Source organism: Carassius gibelio, chromosome A15 (genome assembly GCF_023724105.1).
Source record: "Carassius gibelio isolate Cgi1373 ecotype wild population from Czech Republic chromosome A15, carGib1.2-hapl.c, whole genome shotgun sequence".
NCBI lineage: Eukaryota > Metazoa > Chordata > Actinopteri > Cypriniformes > Cyprinidae > Carassius > Carassius gibelio.
In genome coordinates this window covers 6,281,630-6,308,043 of record NC_068385.1, presented here as the reverse complement: position 1 = coordinate 6,308,043, position 26,414 = coordinate 6,281,630, and the positions used below count along the sequence as shown (strand labels likewise).

Genomic DNA, 26,414 nt, shown 5'->3' with positions numbered 1-26,414 from the left:
CAAGACATCGCGAATAAAAGGCATTAAGATCAAAACAAGGTTAGTGCCCCATGATCTTTTTACGTTTATATGAGCATATACTGTCGCTTAGTACAGCCGTAGCTGGTTTTAAGTCTACCATGTATGGTTACATTTTAACGGCTTATACCCCAAATGTCAATGCAGAAATTGCATTGAATTTTTAGTTCCGGCACCAGCTGTGGGTGGGACTGTGATGCTCTATAGCCTAGATATCACAACATTGTCATTTGTGTCATCAATCGCAAACGATAATTAATTAAAACGTCTCACTACCCAACTACCTACAGTAGCTTAATTTGTTGAGGACGAAGAGAAAGCACCCATTTGGCAAATGAGCCAGTAGTGAGAAATAAATAATAAATTTTAAGTAGGGTCCAGTGCCTTTTCGATACTTTTAAAATGGTACTGGCGCCTCAACGTGCCTGAACCGATACTTAAAAAAAAAAAGAACTACAAAAAAAAATATGGATAACTTTAAAGAACATTACAAATATTTAAAATAAATCCATAGCTTCCATAGCTTATTTATATCTTTAGCTGCAATGTGTCAGTAGGACAGTAGTTTGCCATTAATTTTAATAATAATTTAGTGCAGTAAACAAGCAGTTTGACAATGGCAAAATGAATGTTTGGAAATGTAAACTGATATTTTATACTGACACTCTACAGCAAAATATATAAATAACTGTCCGAACACCATTCTTTTAAGTGAAAATACTGCCTAAGACTTTTGCACAGCAGTGTATGTATTAAGTACGTATGATTAAATTAAGTATATTTAAATAAGTGTAAGGAAACTTTACAGTAGATGAGAAACCGACTGATCGTGACCTTTTGTAAACTGTATTTATGACAAAGAACTTCACAGATACAGATATTCTAACAATCTATCGGTAAACACACACCTTGTGTCCTCTGTCTCTGTTTGAGCTCGCGCTGCTCCACCGCGGTCCGCGGATTGAAGAGCGCGCTGAAAGACGGGAGGAGACCGGACTGACGCCGGTTTCATTAGAAATTTAAGCGGACTGACTCTGAGGCGATCGGATACTACTGGTTCCAACCTACTTTTAAGAAATATATTTTTTGATAAACGAACCCAAAACTGTCTATGCAGTGTGATGTGATTTGTGTCATGTGCAGGTGTGATGGATCGCGTATGGACCAATAGGGTGTCGGAATGGTATATGTGTATCTCATCCAACCACAATCCAATTCACTCCATCCTGATGGCGCGATTTATCTGGATAGGTTTTTTTTCTTTCTCTCTCTCTGAACGATAACAATCCGGAATGAAATAGCAGTAACGAAGCTATTTTTAAAATGTAAGGAGTAGAAAGTACAGATACTTGCGTGAAAATGTAAGGAGTAGAAGTAAAAAGTCGGCTGAAAAATAATTACTCAAGTAAAGTATAGATACCCCAAATTTTTACTTAAGTACAGTAACGAAGTATTTGTACTTCGTTACTTGACACCTCTGCCATGTAGGATGAAATGCTCTTCTGTCACCTGCTGATCTTATTTTATATTAGTTTATATTTGACAAAACTGTTTTATAACAGTTTGTTGAATTTGTTGAAACAAATAAAGTGTTTAAAAACAATTAAGTTGTTGATTCAGAGTATACAAAAAAGACTAAGACATAACAAGAAAAAATATTAAACTATTTATTGCATTTACAGTATACATCAATGAAGTATATATCATACCTAATGGTCATTCTGACTTACTATGCCCTTTTTTCACCCTGTGGAAACTGTCACTGATGGTTCAAAGAGTTGCTGCTTTTACAGTCCTTCTGATGAATGGGTACATAGGATCCTGTAACAAAAAAAAGAGATACTTTCATTAGAATCTCAATTTTCATAGTTTTAGCACAAGTATAAAGATAATGGAAAGGTATTTTCTAAGCTGAACCGCAGTAAGAAGAGAAACAAAATAAAAAGAAAGTCAGAGTGCTATCTTGCAAGTTCATCCATCCATTCACTCTCCAAACCACTCATCCTCTGCAGGGTCATGGGGTCTGAATTATATCCCAGCTTCTTGGCCACAAATCCATCTAATCAATGGTATTTAAGCAATATAAGCACTAGGTAACAATATTATACAGTACCTGTCAAAACTTGTGTGTACTTTTCAAATTTTAGCTATATACACCAAAACTAGAGAGTTTTTGGGCTGTTACATGAAATCAATACAGAAGCTACATCTGAAGTAGCATTTAGATGTATTATTAATATTTACACACTGTTTACTGCAAGACATGAATGCATTTAACCTGCAAATACAAATTCATAAATAACGTTTTGATATATTAAACATAAAACGTTGATTACTGATATTTGAAATTATTTAAAACATGATAAATCAAAAAAGTTGAAATGTGAAATTAAACCGCAAATAGGTGGCAGCAGTCACTGTTAATAAGTGAGTCACTGCTACGGGACCAAATCATTTAAAAGGGTGATTCATTCAGGAATGAATCAGGCAATATGCTGTCTAAAACGTAAGTCTCTTAATTAACTTCTTGTTTATTGAGCTGTTGTAAAAAATCAATATCACATTTGTACTCAAGGTAATTTTTGGAGAAAAAGAGCCAATGTGATGTCACACTGATGATGACACTGATATAACTTCTCCATAAAAGGATTTATTTCAACGTTTCGACCGTCCGGTAAATTTTTTGAGAAAAAACATCACTCTTTGTGTAAAATTGATTAACTATATGAAGTGGTATAAATATATACATTTTCTGCCCCATGTCGTGAATTTGTGATCATTCTAAATGCATTTGAATAGAATAGACTGAATCATGCAGTCAAAGAAAGCACTTTGTACATGTGCACTCTGTAGGGATGTTTTGATTGGTTTTTGCAAAATACTCAATAATGTCAAATCGCATATCATTAAAACAACAATTACGATATTATTCCAGACAATATCGCACACCCCTACCGCTGATGCATCTCAGATGAGAAGATTTGTTATCTTGGCTTTTTATTCTTGTAGCAACAAAGCAGAATTAATATGAGGTAATTGTTTTCTAACCTCTGTTATTTGAAAAATACAGTGGTCTGGACCTCATTTGGTAGGTATGGCCCTGGCCCTGGCCCTGGCTCTGGCTCTGGCACTGACGCTGACAGAGGCATTTACATTTTGAGAGCATAAATACAGACTTCAGTCACATGAATTACTTTTAATAATTAATTAACGAAATGTACCATATCCTAACTGCGTGAGCTTAATCAGATTTGTCAATTATTTTTTACTAAACAAAAATCTGGGGTACCCCCCTACTTCCTTTTTTTATTTTTTTATCTGTGATTCTCATCGTTCTGCGCTGTCTATGGGTAGTGCAGCTTCACCATACAGATTTAACTACGCACAACTTTAAACATGATGGCAACTTCTAATTATGAGGCCAGAGGAAATGGATGTTTCTAACATCTTGGAAGCAGCAGTTTACCTGGGTCAAAAATGACCAGAGCAATAACCATTTCTATTGTTTTGATGTTGTTGTTGTGCCAATAACATTTTTGGAAGAGCAAGTAAAATATATATGAACTACTGTCCTGACTGGGTCAGTAGAAAAAATCCTTAGAATTCAGCTCTGCTTTATAATATTTTCGTTGTAGGATTGCATTTACAACACACCAATTACACAGGCGGCCACAACTACTAAAAGAACACTTCTCTAACTGAATCTTGTTCACTCTTTAGATTTGCTGTACCACACAATAAAGCAGCTGAATCATGGGACAAAAGAAGAAGATTATTCGTACTGGATTTGTGTCTGCAAGCTGTGCTTCATCAGAAAGAGACAATAGAAGAAACTGTGAAGAAACTGCTATCCTCTGTAAATTATGAGAAATGTGATTTCCTGCTGGATCTGTGTTCACATGTGAAGGACTATGAGACTCAAACAGGCAGGAGTGTCCTTCCAGCATTACAGCCAATTTATCAGTCAGCTCCTGCAGTCTGGAGAATAAAGCTCTCAGAGAGAAAGAGCTCCATCCTCCTAGAAGTGCTGAAACTCCAAACAGAGAAGAAACCAGTAGAGCTGAGAGACTGGACAGATGAAGAGAGTGAAGTGAAGGGATTCCTGCAGTGTCTGCCCTACATCTCTGAATTAAGGTCTGTGTTAAATACTGCCTTTACATGTAATTTGATATTGGATAAAACTAGTGTCAAATCTAGTGTAATTGTTTTTGTGAGAATGATATTACAGAGTATACAATCTCTTTATAGATACAAAATCTTTACAGATACAAAATCTGCTTTCTGTAAATAGTATAACTTTAAATTTACTTACCCAATGTTGATTTATCACCACTGCTCAGTTATGGGCACAACATATTTTGTCAATTTCCTTAGAATTTCTAAACAATTATTCCAATAATCATTTATTTTTACAACTAATTTCTCAAATGTACTTTATAAAGATGTTTTACATAGTACAAATGACATGGACAAAAGGACACCTAAAAAAAAAAAACCCAGTGTGATTACAGCACAGGATGATATTTTCTCTGATTATTTAAATAGCCCAAATTAAGCTATTTTAAAGGTTCCTAATTTTGTTTTGGAGGTATCCTACAAAAGGTTTATATTCATCCAAGGTAAAATAGTTTTTCCCCTTATAAAAAACTTTGCAGTTTCATCTCTTTTCTGACAGTTTCTGAAGTGGTTTGTTCATGGATCTAGTCCCTCCAAACCCCTCCTTTCTGAGAGCCCACTCTGCTCTGATTGGTTAGATGGCCCATTCTGTTCCTCAGCACAGAATAAACATTTATATAAACAGTACCAAAATTTCAGCATTGGTCAACTATGGTTTTGTTAACATTTTTTCTTTTTAATGATGTAAATTCCCAACCTCAATTTCTTCCACACCTCGTCTTCATTCTTCACTTTTATTTCTCTGTTTCTGTTGTCCTGGCTGGCGGCAGGAGCTGCTTGGCGCTTTCGTGACGTATCACGTGATGCCAAAAGATTGGGGACATCACACAAGTCACGTCGCTACATATGCCTTCGTATCGTAACCTTATCAGAGACCTAATAAAATATAAAAATAGATATTACAAATATTTAATATAGGCTATAGAGAATTGCACGCAACGTACACGTTTTTTTATTTATTTTTTGTTTTTAATGACCCACCCCGCAAATAAAGTGACAATTTCTTTACCCACCCCAATCCGACCCGTGGATTACCCGCGGGTTATGAGACGACCCATGCATCACTAGTTTGGACAACTTTAAAGTGCCCTTCTGTCAGGATCACCAGCTGGAGTGTCCTGGACATCCACCAGAAGGCGCTCCTCTCTACTCCATTGCCATTCTACTCTGGATTAACCTTTAATGAAGCGGCATTTGGATCTTCATTGTACAAACCTCATAACAAGTGCTTATGACAGAAATAGAATAGCAGTGAGGACTAGTTTGGACATCTTTAAAGGTGATTTGTCTCGATACTTTGATTTTTTTCGCACCCTCAGATTCCAGAATTTCAAATGGTTTTATCTCGGCCAAATAATGTCCTATCCTACCAAACCATACATTTAAGGAAAGGTTTTTTATTAAAAACATTTTTATGATAAATCGTTCAGTTTCGAAAAATTGACACTTAAAGGGTTAGTTCATCCAAAAATGAAATTTATGTCATTAATAACTCACCCTTATGCTGTTCCAAACATGTAAGACCTCTTTTTATCTTCTGAACACAGTTTAAGATATTTTAGATTTAGTCCGAGAGCTCTCAGTCCCTTCATTGAAGCTGTGTGTACGGTATACTGTCCATGTCCAGAAAGATAAGAAAAACATAATCAAAGTAGTCCATGTGACATCAGAGGGTCCGTTGGAATTTTTTTGATGCATCGAAAATACATTTTGGTCCAAAAATGACTTAAACGACGACTTTATTCAGCATTGTCTTCTCTTCCGTGTCTGTTGTGAGAGAGAGTTCAAATCAAAGCAGTCTGGATATCCGGTTCGCGAATGAATCATTCTGTTCACCAAATCGAACTGAATTGTTTTAAACGATTCGCATCTCTAATACGCATTTATCCACAAATGCGTTCACTTTTTTAATGTGGCTGACACTCCCTCTGAGTTCAAACAAACCAATATCCCGGAGTAATGCATGCACTAAAACAGTACACTGACTGAACTGCTGTGAAGAGAGAACTGAAGATGAACACCGAGCTGAGCCAGATAACGAACAATAGACTGACTCGTTCACGAGTGAAGAACCGTTTCTGTCAGACGCATCCGATTCGTGAACTGAGGAGCTGATGATACTGCGCATGTGTGATTCAGCGTGAAGCAGACCGACACACAGAGAGTCTGAACTGAACTGATTCTTTTGGTGATTGATTCTGAACTGATTCTGTGCTAGTGTTATGAGCACGGGTAAACCGAAGGCTTGAATCAAGGGCAATCATTGCAAATGACGCCATTACGTCGAGCGCAAAAGAACCGGTGAACCGTTTTCTTCAACCGGTTTATTGAATCGAACTGTCCGAAAGAACTACTGGTGATCCGAAAACCGATGCAACCGGTTCTTCACTCGTGAACGAGTCAGTGTATTACTCCGGGATATTGGTTTGTTTGAACTCAGAGGGAGTGTCAGCCACATTAAAAAGTGAACAGCTTAAGTCATTTGTGGATAAATGCGTATTAGAGATGCGAATCGTTTAAAACGATTCAGTTCGAATTGGTGAAATGAATGATTCATTCGCGAAATGGATATCCAGACTGCTTTGATTTGAACTCTCTCTCACAACAGACACGGAAGAGAAGACAATGCTGAATAAAGTCGTTGTTTTTGCTATTTTTGGACCAAAATGTATTTACAATACTGTAAAATCAACAGTAGGGGTCAGTCTGTGTCTAGTCAATCAAATTATAGCAACTTCCCCAGCTCAAATGTCTTGCTCGAGTCAGACAGGTGTACATTTTCACTCCAGACTATTCGACTTGGATTCCATGGTTGCTTGTGGTGTCTGATATGTGTACTGTAGTGTTTATAGTATTTGTCCTGTTGAGCATGCACAATTAAATATTCAGTGCTGAAATATATCCAATATATCCAAATTTATAGTCAGTTTCTTTTTTTTTCCAGTTAAGTAATACAAACAACAAAAAAAGAAACATTTATTCCACTATCATGTACATGGTCAAAACTATTGTTTGTCTTTCTTTGCATCACAATCTCTGTATTGCCTTCTAGACATAATACACATACTTGTATGGAAAAAAATCCTCAAATCCATAAATGGCTCCTGCAACTGATAATTGTAAAAAAAAAAAATTACAATAATTATAATACAAATTGGCTGATTACTGATATGGTACCAATATAAACACTATTGTTCATTATCTGATTTTCTATTAGTTATTTGATCATTTTTTTACACTTCCTGTCCTTTGTCATCTAACAGAATCTTGTTCATACTTTTTTTTTAGATTTATTGCACCAGATCAATCTTCTGAACTGTGGATAAAAAGAAAGAGACTATTCATACTGGATTTGTGTCTGCAAGCTGCTATTCACCAACAAGAGACAATAGAAGAAACTGTGATGAAACTGATATCATCTGTGAATTATGAGAGAGCTGATTTCCTGCTGGATCTGTATTCACATGTGAAGGACTATGAGACTCAAACAGGCTGGAGTGTCCTTCCAGCATTACAGCCAATTTATCAGTCAGCTCCTGCAGTCTGGAGAATAGATCTCTCAGAGAGAAAGAGCTCCATCCTCCTAGAAGTGCTGAAACTCCAAACAGAGAAGAAACCAGTAGAGCTGAGAGACTGGACAGATGAAGAGAGTGAAGTGAAGGGATTCCTGCAGTGTCTGCCCCACATCTCACAGCTGAGGTGAGACTTTCTGTGTTTGTTTCTCTGTGCTTCTTGTTTGTTCTGTGAACAGTGTGATTGTGTTCATCTGTTTTCAGCACACACTGATGTGATGTAACACACAGGACACAACAGATCTACTGTCATGATAGTCAGAACACAAACACACTGTAGAAACTCTGTTTGACTGTTAATATTAACTTAATTAACCTAATATTAACTAATTCAGTGGCTTAAATCATTTTGAAAGAATGTCTCAAAGAAATGATTTAGATTATTTGTTAATTTTCTTTCACATTTTAATTTTCAGTTGATTTTTTAGAAAACAAAAACATAAAAACTTATGTTTACTGTATAAAATGGAATGTCACAGAATTTGAATGAATATTTTAATGAAAATTAATATACAAATATGACCAATAATAATAGGATAATAAAACTGATAATAATAATAATAATAATAATAATAATAATAGCCTAATATACGAATATTACAAGAAAAGGATGATCAGTTAATGGACTTACAAGACTGTAGGATGGATAAACATGTTTTTATATTTTATATTATGCACTTGATGTAACTTTTATTCATGATAAACTTTATTTGAACGCTAACGATCGCATGTAATACAGCCCAGAAGCCAAGGCGTGTGGTTAATATAATAATTTATTAATGTAATAATTTCTATAATAAATAATATAATCATTTCTTAATTCAAAATAAAACATTAATGAATCCATCTCTGATAATCCTGGGTTGCTATGGTCACGCAGGTTTGTTTACACATTAAACTCGTGGCCACATAACAACTCGAGGAAACGACAAAATATCATGTTCCCACGAGTTATTATGACTCCCCCTCAAATTAATATCTTGAGGCCACGACACATTATCATATTCCCACGAGTTATTATATCATGGACAGAACAAAACTAAGTGAACCGACCATGTCTCCTTAGGGGCACCGTAGTTCATCCCTGTCCTGAACTCTAACCTTTCTTTACTGATTAAGATGAGGGTCAGTTTGGAGGAAACACGTAACAATCTGATATTTTTATTGCACTTCACCAAACACACACAACAAAAGAATCAAAGAATCAGGTGAAACCCAGTAAACCTTGAGATTATTACTTGTGACATTAGAACAAAAAACATTAGATATGAGCATATAAATAAATTAAACTACAGTCCCTTAAAACTTTATTCTGATTTCATTAACCATCTTCATATCATTATTATGAATTATCATTTTCATTAAATATTGACTTTAACTGTTTTTAAAAATGATTATTTCTGCTATTGTAGGCTCATTTATTAAATGTAAGCAATTTGGACAAGCTCAGACTGAGTGCTGGATTGCGTTTCCCAAAACCATAGTTGCTAACTAAGTTAGTAACTTTGTTGGTTGCAATGCAATTTCCCATTGCCAACCAACTAAGTTGCTAACAGGTTAGCAACTATGGTTTTGGGAAACGCACCCCTGGTCGTGTTTCTTCAGAAACAGAGCCACAAACAAAGTTACAAAAAATGCTGTGCACAGCTCCACGAGAAACGGGGTCTTATGCACTCAGCATCAGACTAAAGACATAAGGAAAATAACCTCAGTAAAAGACTTATTTATCTTGTGTTTATATTTAAAAGAAAGATAAGCATTCTTCATTCAGACCCTAACAAACACGTACAGTATATGTCATGTTATGCTCTGCGCATTATACATCTCTTCAGAATTCATGATTGTGTTCATATATTTCTATTGTAGCGGTGTTAACACGTGCAGTTATAATAGAGTTACAGTTCAGTGGGTTTTTGCAAAGTCAAGCTACAATCTTCATCTCTCTGTTCATGTAAACATCACACAATACATAATTGAATATCTGCAGGATTAAAAGTACATCGCACATTACCTCTGTCTTTCAGAGCATGTGTACGATGATGAGGCCGACTGTTAAATGATTAACATGAATACATATCAGATAAAGAAAAACTGCAATCACAGTATCTAGTTTGGTTAGTTGAACTTCAGAAAAAAGTAACTGTGTCATTTATGTGACAAATTAAAAAGTGAATAATTGTTTTAGTCTGTTTAGTCTGACTAACATCACACATGTAAAGTGCACGTGAATGTGACACAGGACACAATACTTGACTTTAATGGAGCTGTATATTAAGTGTTCACTGTCATCATAGTCAGCACACAAACACAATGTCTGAACAGAACAGAAACTGTCTGACCCAGATTCACCTTCATATCAACTCAATATGTGCCAGTTACATAAATTACTCACACTTTAATACATTTAGATTTCACACTTTACACTTTACTATTTATTCACTTTAGGATTATATTTTAAACACAGCATTCTACACAGTCGGCAACTAGAACTAAAACACAAAGTGCAATTGAATCTTTTCAAATCATTCCATCAGCTCTCATATGTGTTTTATATTGAAATGATTTAATTCGTCACCTGCAGCATTTTTGTTCATACTGTACATTGAACATTAAAGTGATAATTATTTGTGTTTCCACAGGTTTTATTTGATGATTAAACCTGATGTAAAGTTTCTACTGGAACTGATTGTTTCAGCATCAGAGATTGCTGCAAATCAAGGAGAAAATTACACTGAACTATTAACATCTGTGTGCAGCTACACATCTTTCCCTTTTAATGAGGATTATTTAGATGATTCTGATTATCAGATTATTCAATGTGATTTCCTGCTGGATCTGTGTTCACATGTGAAGGACTATGAGTCTCAAACAGGCAGGAGTGTCCTTCCAGCATTACAGCCAATTTATCAGTCAGCTCCTGCAGTCTGGAGAATAAAGCTCTCAGAGAGAAAGAGCTCCATCCTCCTAGAAGTGCTGAAACTCCAAACAGAGAAGAAACCAGTAGAGCTGAGAGACTGGACAGATGAAGAGAGTGAAGTGAAGGGATTCCTGCAGTGTCTGCCCTACATCTCTGAATTAAGGTCTGTGTTAAATACTGCCTTTACATGTAATTTGATATTGGATAAAACTAGTGTCAAATCTAGTGTAATTGTTTTTGTGAGAATGATATTACAGAGTATACAATCTCTTTATAGATACTAAATATTTATAGATACAAAATCTGTTTTCTGTAAATAGTATAACTTTAAATTTACTTACCCAATGTTGATTTATCACCACTGCTCATTTATGGGCACAACATATTTTGCTAATTTCCTTAGACTTTCTAATATATTAATCCAATAATCATTTATTTTTTACACCTAATTTCTCAAATGTACTTTATAAACATGTTTTACATAGTACAAGTGACCTGGACAAAGGTCACCTAAAAAAAAAAAAAGAGTGTGAGTGTGATTACAGCACAGGATTATATTTTCTATGTTTATTCCAAATTAAGCTATTTTAAAGGTTCCTAATTTTGTTTTGGAGGTATCCTACAAAAGGTTTATATTCATCCAAGGTAAAATAGTTTTTCCCCTTATAAAAAACTTTGCAGTTTCATCTCTTTTCTGACAGTTTCTGAAGTGGTTTGTTCATGGATCTAGTCCCTCCAAACCCCTCCTTTCTGAGAGCGCACTCTGCTCTGATTGGTTAGATGGCCCATTCTGTTCCTCAGCACAGAATACACATTTATATAAACCGTACCAAAATCTTGTTCCACAGTTTATTATTGGCTGTTAATCATTAAATGACCAATGTTGAAATTCTATAATGTTTTGTGAAAATTATATGCTTACTACATTTTGTATTATTGGATGCCATTTTCAGCCTAAATACTTAAGAACTGTTTCTTGGTGATTAACAGAAACACATTTCAGTTTGAATCATGATAGTCCAAAATAGGCTTTTTTTTTTTTTCTCAAACGTTTGCAAGTTTGCATGCCTAAACCAAAGAAGTCTTACAGATTTCTCAATGTCCTTTTAGATTTTGGGTCTTAAACTTTTCTTTTGTATCTTAATTTACAACCCCATAGAGTTCTCTTCCAGAGATTCTGGGATTTCAGTATGGCTTATAGAGTAAATTGTTCAATCTTACATGTTCAGTGTTCAAAAACGAAATGTGGGTCACTTTGTATTCATTTGATACTTTATTTCTTTTAAAGAGGAATGTCTAAAGAACAAATAATATTGAAAATAGAAAAGTATCTTGTTTTTGTCTACCAAAACGTTTGCATAGAATACCTGTGACCTGTCTGAGTGTCATAAATATTATAAAGTTGAAGCATGCTGCTAATGAACTTATTTTTCCTTATTCATATCAGCGGCAGGACAAGCAATAAATCATGAACTTGAATCATGAACAAATCATAATTTATTATAACACTGTTACAGAACACATCACAGTAATTAAGCTTATTTAGATTTTTTTTTTAATGTAAATATTTGCAATATTTTGCTACTTCACTTTGCAATCAGATTTATTGGCAGGCTTTCTGTCTTTACTTGTTAGCACCTGAAGACTCACAATACATTTTGGTCTCCTGTCGCTGTTCTCAGTAAAAACTAAATTTAAAATAATTGTCAAAATATTTTCTAATTTTAGATATCTATGTTGTGTTGTGGAGCCCACTTTCAGAACCCCTTTCTTAATGTACCCAGTACATGAGGGAGTATACAATTCTTACTCTACTCCTCATTCTGCTCGAGTCAGACAGGTGTACATTTTCACTCCAGACTATTCATCTGACTTGGATTCCACGGTTGTTTGTGGTGTCTGATATGTGTACTGTAGTGTTTATAGTATTTGTCCTGTTGACCACGCACAATTAAATATTCAGTGCTGAAATATATCCAATATAGAATACAAATTTATAGTCAGATTCTTTTTTTCAGTTAAGTAATACAAACAACAAAAAAGAGATCACTTTCCGCGCTTGCACAGACTAAGCCAGAACACAACCAGTGATCTGAGGGCTCGCGCGCACACGTCACACAACAGAAAGCGCGCAAGCGCTCAGATCACTTGGACATGGTTGTGTACAAGAAACTGTTATTCCACTATCATGGACATGGTCAAAACTAATGTTTGTAATTTCTTTGCATTATTGATATGGTACCAATATATTCATTATCTGATTTTCTATTAGTTATTTGATCTTTTTTTTTTTTACACTTCCTGTCCTTTGTCATCTAACAGAATCTTGTTCATACTTTTTTTTTAGATTTATTGCACCAGATCAATCTTCTGAACTGTGGATAAAAAGAAAGAGACTATTCATACTGGATTTGTGTCTACAAGCTGCTATTCACCAACAAGAGACAATAGAAGAAACTGTGATGAAACTGATATCATCTGTGAATTATGAGAGAGCTGATTTCCTGCTGGATCTGTATTCACATGTGAAGGACTATGAGACTCAAACAGGCTGGAGTGTCCTTCCAGCATTACAGCCAATTTATCAGTCAGCTCCTGCAGTCTGGAGCATAGATCTCTCAGAGAGAAAGAGCTCCATCCTCCTAGAAGTGCTGAAACTCCAAACAGAGAAGAAACCAGTAGAGCTGAGAGACTGGACAGATGAAGAGAGTGAAGTGAAGGGATTCCTGCAGTGTCTGCCCTACATCTCACAGCTGAGGTGAGACTTTCTGTGTTTGTTTCTCTGTGCTTCTTGTTTGTTCTGTGAACAGTGTGATTGTGTTCATCTGTTTTCAGCACACACTGATGTGATGTAACACACAGGACACAACAGATCTACTGTCATGATAGTCAGAACACAAACACACTGTAGAAACTATCTGTTTGACAGTTAATATTAACTTAATTAACTTCATATTAACTAATTCAGTGGCTTAAATAATTTTGAAAGAATGTTTCAAATAAATGATTTAGATTATTTGTTAATTTTCTTTCACATTTTAAGTTTCAGTTGATTTTTAAGAAAACAAAAACCTAAAAAAAAGGAATTTACTGTGTAACGTGGAATGTCACCTTGAGTGAATCTTGGATGAATAAATCAAAAGCAGCACTCTACACTTAATGAAACCACAATATTGACTAGTGTCTGTGGATATAAAAGCACAAAAGACTTCTATTTTAAATATAAAGTTTGTATGTTCTGCTCGTCTCTGAGTGAATGAATGTTGTGGTTCCTTCTGCTACACACACACTGAAGCAAGTGCTGGTGGTGTTTTCAGCATCTGTCGTCTCACTATGACATGAACACGTGAACTTCATCTTTAGAGCTGCTCTGAGCATCACTTCACAAGCATTTCAGCATTTCACTTGAGAAAACTTTCATCATATTATATACACAGACACTCAAAGGTCTTCAAAAGAAACTGTCAAAATAAAAGACCAGTTTAAAGATGCAGTAAGTGATCTCTGAGAAACACTGCTGAAAGTGGATCACACCGAGCTCCAAAACACACTTCTAGTCTGTCACCAGTAAGGGGCGTGTCTACTCATGATGGGGGAGGGGCCTGCTGCAGAGTGTGTTTGTGAATTTGGGGGCGGAGTTTCAAGATAGTGGTGTGATCTTTTGGGTATGATTGTGTTTGTTTTGGTCATTTCAAATATCGACAGCTTTTCTCAGAAATCATTTGCTGCACCTTTAAGTTGAAGACATTTTGACAGAAATATATTACTGTACATTCTTGTCAGAGTACGAATTAATAATCATTCATTTATTAAATCATAACTTTTTAAAGGAATAATCACACCATTTCTCTTCCATGTTTTAATTTTAATAGTAAATCTGTTACATTTTCATTTGAGTAAATTTTAAAAGTTAATGTTTCACGCCTTCATGTGATTACCACCATTTTTGATAAAACATCTGTATTAAATAATCCAGAATTTTTTTTAAAACAGACAACACAGAATTTCTAAAAATGCATACATACATATATACAGAGTTCCACAGGGCCCTATTATTGTAAAAAAAAAAAAAAAAACTAATAATAATAAAGTTGTTGTTGTTATGATTTCAATTAATTAGACATGCTTTAAGATTTCTACAATTTAATTTAACCATTAAAACAAAGTCCAGAATAATTAATACAAGGAGCAAAAAAATAATTATTTATTTTTTTTTACTGAAGTTCCAATGGCATCTGAAAGTATAAATTGCTCTAATCATGTGCTCAATCACGGCCATAATTATGAGCGAGTCCTTGTATTTTGCCGAAACAACACTCAGAACTATGTCTTGTCAGGACTGTCATCAGAAGAATCTGTCTACAGTAGAGCTGCAAACACTAAAGTAACTGAACAATGATGTTGTTGTGTTGTGTGTCTATTTTTTGTAAATATATTTTATTGAAATAAAGTCATTCTAACAACATTTGTAAGAATACAATAAAGCTTAAAACTTAAACCTATAAAAGTTACCAAATGTTCATATAATAATCCCTGATCGAATTATAGTCCTATTAAAGCTGTTCATCCCTGTCCCGAACACTAACCTTTCTTTACTGATTAAGATGAGGGTCAGTTTGGAGGACACATGTAACTGATGTTTTTAGTGCACTTCACCAAACCCACACAACAAAAGAATCAAAGAATCAGGTGAAACCCAGTAAATCTTGAGATTATTACTTGTGACATTAGAACAAAAAAATAGACATGAGCACATGTATAAAACTAAATTAAACAGCACTCCCTTAAATTATTTCTGATTTTATAAAACATTTTCATATTATTATTATTATTATAAATTATCATTTTAATTAAATATTGACTAACTTTCAAAACTTCATGGTTTATTTCTGCTGTTGTAGGCTCATTTAGTAAATGTAAGTAATTTATTTGGTCAAGCTCAGACTGAGTTCTGGTCTTTCTCTTCAGAAACAGAGCCGCAAACAAAGTTACAAAAAATGCTGTGCACAGCTCCACGAGAAACGGGGTCTTGAGCACTCAACATCAGACTAATTTTAACAAGACGTAAGGAAAATATCCTGAAAGACTTATTTATCTTATGTTTATATTTAAAAGAAAGATAATCATTCTCCATTCAGAACCTAACAAACACGAACAGTATGTCATAATAAGTTTCAGTTGAACATAAGTAAAAATCCAGAAAAGCTATTACTAATAGTAATTGATTTCATAATTGCATTTGATTAGTTCATGATAACTGTTAGTAGTCTCTAATACAGAGATGCTTATAAGTTTGATGTCATCGGGTTATATTTTTTGTGCTTTCAAGTCTAGTTTTTTTTCTCCACTCACAGTTTAATATTCTTTACTCTGTAATGGCTGTGCTGTATGGTCTGTGTTGTTTTGAGAGTTGTCTCCCTCTTCATACACTTTAAAATCTTATACCTTAATAATACTTTTTTATTAAGTTATACTTTATTATATTATGAGTTGCTACACACTGTTTTAATGGTATTTGTCTCCCTCTTCATATCCTTTACCTTCTTCCACTCTTCACTTTTCCACAGCTTTACACTCATTTCTTCAGTTTTTTTTAATCTGAGGTGATTCATGACACTTTACAAAAACAATGTAGAAACTTTCTGATACAGATTTAACTTCATATCACCTGATTCAATGACTTTACTTTTAAAGGAGTGTCTTTAAAAAAAACCTAATTAAATTATTATTTTTTCTTTAGGAGTCTTTAGGTTATTTTTTAGAAAACCAGATGCATAAGAAAATAAACCTCTGTGAAAGACTTACGAAATCTTAGGATACATTTTATGAACTTATGATATTTTAAAGAAAGATAAACATTATCATTCAGCTGCTAACAAACAAACCAACTATGATCCTTTATATTACAGTACATTATTTAATATTATCCAGCTCTGGACATGAACGTGATTATTTTGTTTGTCTCCACAGAATTGATGATCCTGATTCCAGTATTGACAGGAAATCTGCTGCTCAGTTTCTGCTGAATCTAACTGTTGAAGCTTCAAAGTGTGTTACAACTACAGGAGAGAATTACATTGAGCTGTTAGCATCAGTGTGCAGCTACACATCATTTCTCTGTTATGATGATGATGATCACAACAGAGAACACTGTGATTTCCTGCTGGATCTGTGTTCACATGTGAAGGACTATGAGACTCAAACAGGCAGGAGTGTCCTTCCAGCATTACAGCCAATTTATCAGTCAGCTCCTGCAGTCTGGAGCATAGATCTCTCAGAGAGAAAGAGCTCCATCCTCCTAGAAGTGCTGAAACTCCAAACAGAGAAGAAACCAGTAGAGCTGAGAGACTGGACAGATGAAGAGAGTGAAGTGAAGGGATTGCTGCAGTGTCTGCCCTACATCTCACAGCTGAGGTGAGAGTCTCATTGGGAAATCATTGCTCATCTTGATTTCATATTTTCTGCTCTCAGTTAGGATTATTGGCAAAAAATAAATTGTGAGTAGAACTACATTTGACACCATCTCAGAAACTGACTGACTGAATTGATGATGATCCAAATAGTGCAGTTAGAAGAGCTATGAGTAATTTAAAATGTTGTCCCTCATCTCAGTGTCTGATAAAGTAGTGTTTGTGAGCAGTGCTGCAGTTACCAGGGAAACCGCTCTATTTCTGACGCTCCAAAAGTGCCGCCTGCTGACAGAGAATGAATTGTTCAGACTAATGCGAAAACTGACCGAGTTATAAATGTGGATAGACAAAAAGATTGTGCCTTCAAAGATGTGAGGTTTGTCACTTTGTAAAACTCTATTGTAGCTATTTGTGAAGACCTCTATCTGAACAGCAAATCATGTTTTTTGCAGTTATTTTATGGTTTAATACGTTACCATAGACATTGCCCTTCCCCGCTCATACAGTATTTGTCTTATTTGTGTATGCTTAATAAGCCATACATTTTATTTTACAAAACCCTGCAAATTCCCTGTAAAAAAAAAATGTTTTGGTTAATTGTATAAATTATATACTGTATATTGGCTATTTACATTATGCAATGTTAAATGCAATCCAGACAAGTGTTTTTTAATAGCTCAGTAACTTCTGATTTAAAGTAAAGAACTCAGATATGTGTGTAAACATCTTACACATCTTACAACTTACCACAGTTGTAAAGTGCTGGAAAATCTTGAAAATGTTTGAAAAGTGCTTGAATTTGACTTTAGAAAAGGTGTAAGAACCCTGATTATTACAACACAAATGTCCTAAACACGTAAGTAGTTATTTGTTTAACGTCAGGAATTTATCCTTCTTATTAAAAAGTTACCTTCATCTTCATTACAGTAACAAACATTTGATGAACATGTTGAATATCAGACAGATGAGATCCTCAACATATGTCTGACGTGACAAAGTGCTCGTTCTGAAATCTGAAGAAAGATTTATGCTTCGTAACAGATGTTTATTTACCTTCATTCAGCTTGTACAGGCTGTTCACGGTTTATATAATTATGTTGTGTTGTTATATTGTTTTTATTCATAAGGTTGGCTAACTGCAAATGTTTAAACTATGGTTTTGTTAACATCATGCATTTTGAGGCAATTAATGATTCAAATGTTGGTTAAATTAATTATTATTCAACATTTTACTCCGATGGAAACTGTAACGCTAGTAAAATGCCATAGAAATTGTGTGATCTTGAAAAGTATTAAATAGATGTTGCTCAATCAGGACATAAAATACATGCATCTTAACTTTAGAGAAAAAAATCCTGACTACGTGTTGTACAGACTTAAAGACATGAAGCTTTATTTCTAAGATGATGCATGATAAACTTTCAATTTCAATACAATATAGTACAACATAGTAACAATGGCTTGTATCGTAATATTTCTTGTATATTGAAATTAATTTCTTATTCTAATACCAGATTTATGTTCATGTTTAATATTTCCCACTTAATTACATACATAAAGAAATATATTTTGTGTTGTATTAGTTATCTCTGTCGTCAGTGCGCAGGAGACACACATTCACCTTAACTATTTCAATATATCTCTTAACCTGCCCCAAAACACCATAAACATTGCAGATAACATCTGAAATTATTAATTTACATACACTTATTCTAAACTAAAAAACTAAAACCAAATTCTTTGTGACTGTTCTGCTTCAGATCTGGTGATTTTAGGTCAGTGTTTTGTCTGTCAGTCAGTGATTCTCTCTGCTGCTAGAGAATAGTAAGATGACGCTCAAACAGTGGCTTCACCACGAGTCATTATACAGATCAGTGCCATAAACCTAATTATCATTTTATTATTATTGTAAATATTAATGTTGTTCTTATGAATCTGCTCCCATATTGCATATTATCCAGCACTAGACATTGAAGTGTGTTTACATTTGTGTCTCCACAGATTTTATTTCTATGAGAAGAAAACATCTGTCCAGTTTCTGGTGAATCTGATTGTTTCAGCATTAGAGTTTGATAAAACGACTGGTGAAAATTACTCTGAGCTGTTCACATCTGTGTGCAGCTACACATCTTTCCCCTTCAGTGAAAACTATACTAACTTTCACGCTGATCAGTCTGATTTTCTGCTGGATCTGTGTTCACATGTGAAGGACTATGAGTCTCAAACAGGCAGGAGTGTCCTTCCAGCATTACAGCCAATTTATCAGTCAGCTCCTGCAGTCTGGAGAATAAAACTCTCAGAGAGAAAGAGCTCCATCCTCCTAGAAGTGCTGAAACTCCAAACAGAGAAGAAACCAGTAGAGCTGAGAGACTGGACAGATGAAGAGAGTGAAGTGAAGGGATTCCTGCAGTGTCTGCCCTACATCTCTGAATTAAGGTCTGTGTTAAATACTGCCTTTACATGTAATTTGATATTGGATAAAACTAGTGTCAAATCTAGTGTAATTGTTTTTGTGAGAATGATATTACAGAGTATACAATCTCTTTATAGATACTAAATATTTATAGATACAAAATCTGTTTTCTGTAAATAGTATAACTTTAAATTTACTTACCCAATGTTGATTTATCACCACTGCTCATTTATGGGAACAACATATTTTGTCAATTTCCTTAGAATTTCTAAACAATTATTCCAATAATCATTTATTTTTACAACTAATTTCTCAAATGTACTTTATAAAGATGTTTTACATAGTACAAATGACATGGACAAAAAGAAAACCTAAAAAAAAAAAACCCAGTGTGATTACAGCACAGGATGATATTTTCTCTGATTATTTAAATAGCCCAAATTAAGCCATTTTAAAGGTTCCTAATTTTGTTTTAGAGGTCTCCTGCAATAAGTTTACATGCATCCAAGGTAAAATAGTTTTTCCCCTTATAAAAAACTTTGCAGTTTCATCTCTTTTCTGACAGTTTCTGAAGTGGTTTGTTCATGGATCTAGTCCCTCCAAACCCCTCCTTTCTGAGAGCCCACTCTGCTCTGATTGGTTAGATGGCCCATTCTGTTCCTCAGCACAGAATAAACATTTATATAAACAGTACCAAAATTTCAGCATTGGTCAACTATGGTTTTGTTAACATTTTTTCTTTTTAATGATGTAAATTCCCAACCTCAATTTCTTCCACACCTCGTCTTCATTCTTCACTTTTATTTCTCTGTTTCTGTTGTCCTGGCTGGCGGCAGGAGCTGCTTGGCGCTTTCGTGACGTATCACGTGATGCCAAAGGTTTGGGGACATCACACAAGTCACGTCGCTACATATGCCTTCGTATTGTAACCTTATCAGAGAACCTAATAAATTATAAAAATAGATATTACAAATATTTAATATAGGCTATAGAGAATTGCACGCAACATACAAGTTTTTTTATTTATTTTTTGTTTTTAATGACCCGCCCCGCAAATAAAGTGACAATTTCTTTACCCACCCCAATCCGACCCGTGGATTACCCGCGGGTTATGAGACGACCCATGCATCACTAGTTTGGACAACTTTCAAGTGCCCTTCTGTCAGGATCACCAGCTGGAGTGTCCTGGACATCCACCAGAGGACTCTCCTCTCTACTCCATTGCCATTCTACTCTGGATTAACCTTTAATGAAGCGGCATTTGGATCTTCATTGTACAAACCTCATAACAAGTGCTTATGACAGAAATAGAATAGCAGTGAGGACTAGTTTGGACAACTTTAAAGGTGATTTGTCTCGATACTTTGATTTTTTTCGCACCCTCAGATTCCAGAATTTCAAATGGTTTTATCTCGGCCAAATAATGTCCTATCCTACCAAACCATACATTTAAGGAAAGGTTTTTTATTAAAAACATTTTTATGATAAATCGTTCAGTTTCGAAAAATTGACACTTAAAGGGTTAGTTCATCCAAAAATGAAAATTATGTCATTAATAACTCACCCTTATGCTGTTCCAAACATGTAAGACCTCTTTTTATCTTCGGAACACAGTTTAAGATATTTTAGATTTAGTCCGAGAGCTCTCAGTCCCTCCATTGAAGCTGTGTGTACGGTATACTGTCCATGTCCAGAAAGGTAAGAAAAACATCATCAAAGTAGTCCATGTGACATCAGAGGGTCCGTTGGAATTTTTTTGATGCATCGAAAATACATTTTGGTCCAAAAATGACTTAAACGACGACTTTATTCAGCATTGTCTTCTCTTCCGTGTCTGTTGTGAGAGAGAGTTCAAATCAAAGCAGTCTGGATATCCGGTTCGCGAACGAATCATTCAGTTCACCAAATCGAACTGAATTTTTTTAAACGATTCGCATCTCTAATACGCATTTATCCACAAATGCGTTCACTTTTTTAATGTGGCTGACACTCCCTCTGAGTTCAAACAAACCAATATCCCGGAGTAATGCATGCACTCAAACAGTAAACTGACTGAACTGCTGTGAAGATGAACACAGAGCCGAGCCAGATAACGAACAATAGACTGACTCGTTCACGAGTGAAGAACCGTTTGTCAGACGCATCCGATTCGTGAACTGAGGAGCTGATGATACTGCGCATGTGTGATTCAGCGTGAAGCAGACCGACACACAGAGAGTCTGAACTGAACTGATTCTTTTGGTGATTGATTCTGAACTGATTCTGTGCTAGTGTTATGAGCGTGGGTAAACCGAAGGCTTGAATCAAGGGCAATCATCGCAAATGACGCCATTACGTCGAGCGCAAAAGAACCGGTGAACCGTTTTCTTCAACCGGTTTATTGAATCGAACTGTCCGAAAGAACTACTGGTGATCCGAAAACCGATGCAACCGGTTCTTCACTCGTGAACAAGTCAGTGTATTACTCCGGGATATTGGTTTGTTTGAACTCAGAGGGAGTGTCAGCCACATTAAAAAGTGAACAGCTTAAGTCATTTGTGGATAAATGCGTATTAGAGATGCGAATCGTTTAAAACGATTCAGTTCGATTTGGTGAAATGAATGATTCATTCGCGAAATGGATATCCAGACTGCTTTGATTGGAACTCTCTCTCACAACAGACACGGAAGAGAAGACAATGCTGAATAAAGTCGTTGTTTTTGCTATTTTTGGACCAAAATGTATTTTCGATGCTTCAAAAAATTCCAACGGACCCTCTGATGTCACATGGACTACTTTGATGATGTTTTTCTTACCTTTCTGGACACGGACAGTATACCGTACACACAGTTTCAATGGAGGGACTGAGAGCTCTCGGACTAAATCTAAAATATCTTAAACTGTGTTCCGAAGATAAAAGGAGGTCTTACGGGTTTGGAACAGCATAATGGTGAGTTATTAATGACATAATTTTCATTTTTGGATGAACTTACCCTTTAAATTGCATTTGAACTCAGAAGCATTTATACTTTTAAGTAATTTAGCTTCCATAAAATCAACAGTAGGGGTCAGTCTGTGTCTAGTCAATCAAATTATAGCAACTTCCCCAGCTCAAATGTCTTGCTTGAGTCAGACAGGTGTACATTTTCACTCCAGACTATTCGACTTGGATTCCATGGTTGCTTGTGGTGTCTGATATGTGTACTGTAGTGTTTATAGTATTTTGTCCTGTTGAGCATGCACAATTAAATATTCAGTGCTGAAATATATCCAATATATCCAAATTTATAGTCAGTTTCTTTTTTTTTCCAGTTAAGTAATACAAACAACAAAAAAAGAAACATTTATTCCACTATCATGTACATGGTCAAAACTATTGTTTGTCTTTCTTTGCATCACAATCTCTGTATTGCCTTCTAGACATAATACACATACTTGTATGGAAAAAAATACTCAAATCCATAAATGGCTCCTGCAACTGATAATTGTAAAAAAAAAAAATTACAATAATTATAATACAAATTGGCTGATTACTGATATGGTACCAATATATACACTATTGTTCATTATCTGATTTTCTATTAGTTTGTGTTTGAAATACTATCATTTGATCATTTTTTTAACACTTCCTGTCCTTTGTCATCTAACAGAATCTTGTTCATACTTTTTTTTTAGATTTATTGCACCAGATCAATCTTCTGAACTGTGGATAAAAAGAAAGAGACTATTCATACTGGATTTGTGTCTACAAGCTGCTATTCACCAACAAGAGACAATAGAAGAAACTGTGATGAAACTGATATCATCTGTGAATTATGAGAGAGCTGATTTTCTGCTGGATCTGTGTTCACATGTGAAGGACTATGAGACTCAAACAGGCAGGAGTGTCCTTCCAGCATTACAGCCAATTTATCAGTCAGCTCCTGCAGTCTGGAGCATAGATCTCTCAGAGAGAAAGAGCTCCATCCTCCTAGAAGTGCTGAAACTCCAAACAGAGAAGAAACCAGTAGAGCTGAGAGACTGGACAGATGAAGAGAGTGAAGTGAAGGGATTCCTGCAGTGTCTGCCCTACATCTCACAGCTGAGGTGAGACTTTCTGTGTTTGTTTCTCTGTGCTTCTTGTTTGTTCTGTGAACAGTGTGATTGTGTTCATCTGTTTTCAGCACACACTGATGTGATGTAACACACAGGACACAACAGATCTACTGTCATGATAGTCAGAACACAAACACACTGTAGAAACTCTCTGTTTGACAGTTAATATTAACTTAATTAACCTAATATTAACTAATTCAGTGGCTTAAATCATTTTGAAAGAATGTCTCAAAGAAATGATTTAGATTATTTGTTAATTTTCTTTCACATTTTAATTTTCAGTTGATTTTTTAGAAAACAAAAACATAAAAACTTATGTTTACTGTATAACGTGGAATGTCACAGAATTTGAATGAATATTTGAATGAAAATTAATATACAAATATGACCAATAATAATAGGATAATAAAACTGATAATAATAATAATAATAATAATAATAATAATAATAGCCTAATATACGAATATTACAAGAAAAGGATGATCAGTTAATGGACTTACAAGACTGTAGGATGGATAAAAATGTTTTTATATTTTATATTATGCACTTGATGTAACATTTATTTATGATGAACATTATTTGAACGCTGACGATCGCATGTAATACAGCCCAGAAGCCAAGGCCTGTGGTTAATATAATAATTTATTAATGTAATAATTTCTATAATAAATAATATAATCATTTCTTAATTCAAAATAAAACATTAATGAATCCGTGTCTGATAAACCCAGGTTGCTATGGTCACGCAGGTTTGTTTACACATTAAACTCGTGGCCACATAACATCTCGAGGCCACGAAATAATATCATATTCCCACGAGTTATTATATCATGGACAGAACAAAACTAAGTGAACCGACCATGTCTCCTTAGGGGCACCGTAGTTCATCCCTGTCCTGAACGCTATCCTTTCTTTACTGATTAAGATGAGGGTCAGTTTGGAGGACACACGTAACAATCTGATATTTTTAGTGCACTTCACCAAACACACACGACAAAAGAATCAAAGAATCAGGTGAAACCCAGTAAACCTTGAGATTATTATTTGTGACATTAGAACAAAAAACATTAGATATGAGCATATAAATAAATTAAACAACAGTCCCTTAAAACTTTATTATGATTTCATTAACCATCTTCATATCATTATTATGAATTATCATTTTCATTAAATACTGACTTTAGCTGTAATTAAAAATGATTATTTCTGCTATTGTAGGCTCATTTATTAAATGTAAGCAATTTGGACAAGCTCAAACTGAGTGCTGCGGTGCGTTTCCCAAAACCATAGTTGCTAACTAAGTTAGTAACTTTGTTGGTTGCAATGCAATTTCCCATTGCCAACCAACTAAGTTGCTAACAGGTTAGCAACTATGGTTTTGGGAAACGCACCCCTGGTCGTGTTTCTTCAGAAACAGAGCCACAAACAAAGTTACAAAAAATGCTGTGCTCAACTCCACGAGAAATGGGGTCTTGCGGACTCAACATCAGACTAATTTTAACGAGACATAAGGAAAATAACCTCAATGAAAGACCTATTTATGTTCTGTTTATATTTAATAGAAAGATATACATTCTTCATTCAGACCCTAACAAACACATACAGTATATGTCATATTATGCTCTGCACATTGCACATCGCCACAGAATTCATGATTGTGTTCATATATTTCTATTTTAGCAGTGTTAACACGTGCAGTTATAATCGAGTTACAGTTACAGTAAACACTGTTGCTATTGTAGAAAAAAAATAATTGTCACATTTAAAATATAATTATATAATTAATTTCTGAATTGTTTTTATTTTTATAATGATAATTCAGAGAATTAGAAAATCTGAATAAGCCTTACCAGTGTTGTGATAATTATTTTTAAGGCACTCAACGTGTTAAAAAATAAATAAGTACTGTAATATAATAAAAGTTTAGTCAAATAACATAAAAAGACCAGACCCCTCGATGCCTGTGAAACTTTTCTCCTTCAAACAGCACGCTAGCGTTACTTCTACACTACAGGCTACACACAGCAACATATATCTGCATGTTCTCACATCACATCGTTCTTGTAAAATAATAATAAGTAAATAAACATCAATATCATTTCGCTGAGAATGAAACACCACTTACCAGCTGCCACGGTGTTTTTAGCAATTAAAAAATGCGCGTGCGCCGTGAGGAATTGTCCCAGTCAGGTGAACAACAAAATGTTGGTCATTTTATTTACGGCTAAATTATTATTAATAAATTGTACTAATATTATTATTGGGCGTGGGCAGGCATTCATAAAAGGGTATGTTTTACAAAATAAAATCGAGGAAATTTTGCTTTGACAAAAGGGCACTTAAAGGGGAAAGGAGCAGGTGCTCAAGTGAACCGGTTCTTTCAGACAATTCGATCAAATAAACCAGTTGAAAAAAAAAAACGGTTCACCGGTTCTTTTGCGCTCGATGTAATGTCATTGGCGATGACTGCCCTTCATTCAAGCCTTCGGTTTACCCGCGCTTATAACATTAGCACAGAATCAGTTCAGAATCAATCACCAAAAGAATCAGTTCGGTTCAGACGAGCTGTGTGTCGGTCTGCTTCACGCTGAATCACACATGCGCAGTATCATCAGTTCCTCGGTTCTCGAATCAAACGCATCTGACAGAAACGGTTCTCGGTTCAGTGTACGAATAAATGCCGAAATAATTATCATTTATTATTGTTCTGTGTAGTTTGAAGATACATTTTTTTAAATCTTTATTCCGGATATATATATTTTTTAATCAGGAAGAGGATAGGGGGGTCAGATGGGGGGTCAGAGCGTTTTTTTGCAGGGTCTTGAGACCCCCC

At 34.9% G+C, this 26,414-nt stretch overlaps 1 protein-coding gene across 2 annotated transcripts in view; it reads left to right on the top strand.

Moving 5' to 3' along the window:
• LOC128029013 (uncharacterized) overlaps positions 1–26,414 on the top strand; it is a 385,593-nt gene that overhangs the window by 78,258 nt on the left and 280,921 nt on the right. For both annotated transcript variants that reach the window (XM_052616458.1, XM_052616457.1), the window contains exons 21-27: positions 3,739–4,152; positions 7,483–7,893; positions 10,406–10,846; positions 13,031–13,441; positions 16,654–17,097; positions 19,095–19,529; positions 23,162–23,572. In XM_052616458.1, coding sequence (XP_052472418.1) covers positions 3,739–4,152; positions 7,483–7,893; positions 10,406–10,846; positions 13,031–13,441; positions 16,654–17,097; positions 19,095–19,529; positions 23,162–23,572 — 2,967 coding nt within the window. The remainder of the gene's footprint in view (positions 1–3,738; positions 4,153–7,482; positions 7,894–10,405; positions 10,847–13,030; positions 13,442–16,653; positions 17,098–19,094; positions 19,530–23,161; positions 23,573–26,414) is intronic.